This window comes from Papio anubis, chromosome 7 (assembly GCF_008728515.1).
Source record: "Papio anubis isolate 15944 chromosome 7, Panubis1.0, whole genome shotgun sequence".
Taxonomy (NCBI): Eukaryota; Metazoa; Chordata; class Mammalia; order Primates; family Cercopithecidae; genus Papio; species Papio anubis.
In genome coordinates this window covers 118,321,900-118,326,563 of record NC_044982.1, presented here as the reverse complement: position 1 = coordinate 118,326,563, position 4,664 = coordinate 118,321,900, and the positions used below count along the sequence as shown (strand labels likewise).

General features: G+C 47.5%; 1 protein-coding gene across 1 annotated transcript; it reads right to left on the bottom strand.

The window, feature by feature from the left end:
* Positions 1 to 2,392: 2,392 nt before the first annotated feature.
* Positions 2,393 to 4,149, bottom strand: LOC103885919 (60S ribosomal protein L29-like). The gene has a single exon (XM_021940671.2). It carries the CDS (start codon positions 3,331 to 3,333, stop codon positions 2,860 to 2,862), a length of 474 nt encoding a protein of 157 aa, XP_021796363.2. The 5' UTR covers positions 3,334 to 4,149; the 3' UTR covers positions 2,393 to 2,859.
* Between the last annotated feature and the right edge of the window lie 515 nt (positions 4,150 to 4,664).

The window sequence follows — 4,664 nt, the reverse complement described above, 5'->3', positions numbered from 1 at the left end:
ACATGTACACACTTATTAGTGGCTCCATGACCTGCCAAAGTGGCCCAGGCAGAAGGTGCTCTGCTGTGCTTGTCACTAAATTTAGACTACAGGTGGCAGGAAGGACATAGGAGGAAGGATTAAAGATCCAAGGGGGCGGCTGCTTAGAAAGTTTTGGGAACCTAAATCTGGGTTGTGCTGTTGAGTGGAAACACCAGTTCCAAACATCCCAGCCAGCTGGTGCAGCACTGTTTGTCCTGAGAACTGGAGGTGAACATTCACTTGTCCACACAAATACCCAGCTTGCGCACCACCAGCAGGAGTCTGCTGAGACCAGGAGCCAACCAGGCGGGCAACCCCACTGGAGACTCTCAGGGTGCTCTGCTTGCTCTGTAGGCTGGCTGATCCCAGCTGCTGGGAAGTCAGATCCCACAGGCAGACGTTGCAGGCAGCCTGGACAAAGCCTGGGAAACACATAGGAGATCTTCCCTTCATTCAAACCTCTGGCATAGAGGTGAAGTGTGAGGGCTCTGGAGTGAGAGCCACTATTGTCTTCCAGCTCTTCTACTAACTAGGCTGGAGGATAAGCCTTAGATAAGCTGCTTGATCGCCTCACTTTCCCCAGTTAGCATGGAACCTTGGACCTGACGTATGGTGGATGCTTGACAAATGCTGTCCAATGAAGGACAAAGAGTAGGATAGGGTTGGCCTCATCAAGCAGACCCCTGAGGTAGGTTCACAGGGGCTTCTCCCCTTTGGGAAGAGACACATGGTGTGTCATGGTTCCCTGCTCTCCCACACCCCTTCACCGCTCAACTAAGAGGGAATCCCTTCTATCCATGCAGGCATGTTCTGGCTTTCCTCTTGGTGGGTAGGCACACATCCACAATCTAGGCCACAATTAGGCGTGGCTCAGTCTTGGCAGGGTTTGGGGCAGCAGAGTCCTCACCATCGGTTGGTGGGGTGGTGGGAGCTGCTTTCTTCCATCTTTCTCACAATCTTGCTTCCTCTAACATATTTCCATCTTAGCCACGATGTTATTATATTATCTTTAAGAATGTAGGAAAACCCTCCCCACCTCATTCCCACCACCCCTACTCTGCCTCTGGTCCCGGGCGATGGAGTTCAAGCTTGAGCCAAATGTAACCAGCCCACAAGGGTCAAGAGGGCCCCAGGGGGCCTTAAACATACAAGGAAAAAATAAGAGCATATCAAGGCCCTCCCAAGGGGCCAACCAAGAGAATGTTGAAGCCCACGCAGAAGTTCTTTAACAATTGAGAGGGGGTGGGAGAGCTTCCCTCGAGGGTGACTGAGAAGAAGGATAAACAGGAAAATCAGCATTCAGAGGAGAGGATGAGGGAATGGAGGCTATCCCCAAACGCCCAGGGTGGGCGGTTACATGAGATCTCACAGTTCACCTACAGCTCTCTCTCATCCTAAATCTCTCTGTGGCCTCTGAAGCAACAAGTTTCTCTACTTTTAACCGCTTGAGCAGAGACAGAGGCATGTCAGGCGTGAACCACAGTAACCAGTTCACGATGGAAATTCAAGAAGAGAGGAAAACATCTCACAAATTGCTGCCTGGGCTTTGTGGGTGGAGAGGCTGGGGGAGGGTGGGGACAGGAGAAGGGGTTTATCCACCAGCTGATCAAGCCTACCAGCAGCAATTGCTCCGGATGTTGGGGATTTGGGGGCTTCTTCCCAGGCCAGTGTAGCTAATTTAAGTCATCTGTGTGCTGAAATTCAGTTAAAATGGAGTTTTAGCAGAATTCTTCATGTGGATGCTGTGGTTAAAAAGAAATTCCTTTTCAGTGATGTTTGAACAGTGAGTCAAAATAAGGCCCGTAATAAGCTAGTGATGAGTAAGTCCAGGACAGAGCAAGACCTGGGTGGAGAGGATATTTACATGGAGTGCACGGGCCAACGTAGAAGGGAAATGATTCCTTCTCCAGGTCTCTCAGCAGGAAGTGGCCTCCTGCTCTCCTCCCACCCACCCCTGTTCTATAGGGATTATTGTTTCCTTATAGAATTCTTGAGCCTGATTGAACTTCAATGATCATAGGCAAGGATCTGTCTTTTTCAAGATAAAGTTTCTTTTATTGCTTTTTCTTATTAAAAAGTACCACCGCTCCACAGGCACGGTGGCTCATGCCTGTAATCCCAGCATTTTGGGAGGTTGAGGTAGGTGGATCACTTGAGGTCAGGAATTCGAGACCAGCCTGGCCAATGTGGTGAAAGCCCATCTCTATTAATAAAACAAAAAATTAGCCAGGGGTGGTGGTGCACACGTGTAATCCCAGCTACTCAAGAGGAGAGAATCTCTTGAACCTGGGAGGCGAAGGTTGCAGTGAGCTGAGATTGAACCACTGCACTCCAGCCTGGGCTACAAAGCAGGACTTCCTTTCAAAAAAAAAAAAAGTATTACTTCTCATTACAGAAAAATCAGAAATACTAATAAATGTTAAAGTACTCATAATCTCTCTTAAACATCACTATTAATGCCACTTTAGATTATTAGTACACCCTCCTAGGTAAATACATATATATATGTATATATGTAATATATTTGAGTATATATAGCATATATGATACACACACTAATGTACTTTTTTCAAACAAAAACGGGTCCATCCTGTAGTATGGCTTTGTGCTTTATTTCTCCTCTTTTACCTAACATTTTCTGTGGCTGTAGATACATTTGCCAGCATCATTTAATGGCTGCATATTTTCCTACCACCTGAAGTACTAAGTTGATTTAGCCAGTTCCCTGTTGTTGGACACTTAGGTTGTTGCAACTTTTTCTCAATTATAATTGTTGTAATGAACATCCATGCAGCTAAATCTTTGCATAAATTCTTTTTTTTTTTTCATGCCTCAGGTTTATTTATACAAATAGCACAGGAGGACACCAGCCCCCTGCAGACAGCAGCCCAGGGGGGTCACATCAGTCCTTCTGTCCTCATGTTGGCAGACAGAGATCTCTACTCTGAAGCCTTTGTAGGGGGCCTGGGCACCTTTGGGAGCCTGAGCTGGAACTGAAGCTGGAGCTGCAGCCTGGGCCTTGGTTTGATCCTTGACCTTGGCCTTTGGCTGGCACAGCCTAAGCGACTTGGCAATGTGGGCACAAGCGTGCTTCCCAAGCTTGGGGTGGCCAATGTAGGCAAGCCGACTGAGCTTGCGGCTGACACCCTTTGGGATCTTGGGCTTAACCTCTTTGGGCTTTATGAGGGTCTTGATAGCCTTGGCACGTGCACTCATGGTCGTGGCACTGTTGGCCTGCATCTTCTTTAGGCCCTTCTTGTTGTGCTTCTTGGCAAAGGGCATGTTCCTCAGGAACTTGGAGTCCACCCGCATTTCTATGCCATTTTTGGAACTGGTCGTGTGTGGTGTGGTTCTTGGACTTGGCCGTGTCTGCACTGTAAGCCACGGCTCCCAAAGCTCCTAGGACCAGAAGAGCTTGCATAAATTCTTAACCCCTTCATTGGATAAATTTCCAGAAGTTAAATTGCTGAAGCTCCTTCATATTTGTATGTTGGGAAAAATAAACCCAGATATTGGCCTAAAATACTGAATTAACACTAAAAGGTTCCCAGCCTTCAGTGGGGAGTTGGACAACCCATGCCAGTGAGCTCCAGGGGCCGTGCTGTTTGCTCTGTACAAGGAAGAGACTCTCCATCCTCATGTGACTGTTGGAGATACCAGCTATGAGAATGGAAGCCACAATTATAACTTCTTGTAAAAGCAAGGGCTCTTCATTAAAAGCCATCTATAGGAGTTATCCATCTTCTGGAGCCTCAAGTGTGGGATACTTTGGAATGCATGTGTGTGTATCAGACCTGTCATACTTACCTACCTTTAGCATATGTGGACATTGCATCCTTCTTTCTCTTCTCTTTGCATACCTTCTTCTCTGCTGGCTACAGGTGAATTGGAATACAAATGGTTTTTGAAATTCTATAGGAATGTCCTGGCCCATTATCAAATAGTGCCTGCTTCTCACTTAACATCTCTGCCCTGAGGGTATTTGGAGTGCAATTCAAAGGCCTCAGAACAGAAGTACAAATTGTCATATCCAGTAGAAAGCAGATCAAAGCTGCATGAGGTGGCTCACACTTGTAATCCCAGCACTTTGGGAGGCTGAGGCAGGCAGATCACTTGAGGTCAGGAGTGTGAGACTAGCCTGGCCAACGGTGAAACCCTCTCTCTATTAAAAATATAAAACTTAGCCGGGCATGGCGGCAGGCACCTATAATCTCAGCTACTCGGGAGGGTGAGGCATGAGAATCTCTTGAACCTGGGAGGCGGAGGTTGCAGTGGTGAGCCGAGATTGTGCCACTGCACTCCAGCCTCCAGCCTGGGTGACAGAGTGAGACTCTGTCTCCTGGGAAAAAAAAAAAAAAAAGTAGAAAGCAGATCGAGATCCCCACCCCCAACCCCAACCCCACCTTAGAAATACAATTTAAATTGAATCAGCTTGTGACTAAATCTGTAAGCTAATAATCCTCCCCCAAGGAGAATGGCGGCTGGGTGAGTTGCTGGGGCAGGTAAGGAATTGTAGAGGAATACAAGTGGGGCTGTAGAGGAAAGAGGAAGGTGTGCATTGAAGTTGAAAGAGAGTTGGCTTGGGAGTGAGGAAGCTGGGCTCCAGTTCTGCCAGCGATGTAAGGTGCGTCTTTGAGGAAGTT

What these genes read in the sequence shown, in the direction of transcription:
- LOC103885919 (XM_021940671.2), bottom strand. Translation starts at nt 3,333, where the DNA reads ATGCGGGTGGACTCCAAGTTCCTGAGGAACATGCCCTTTGCCAAGAAG.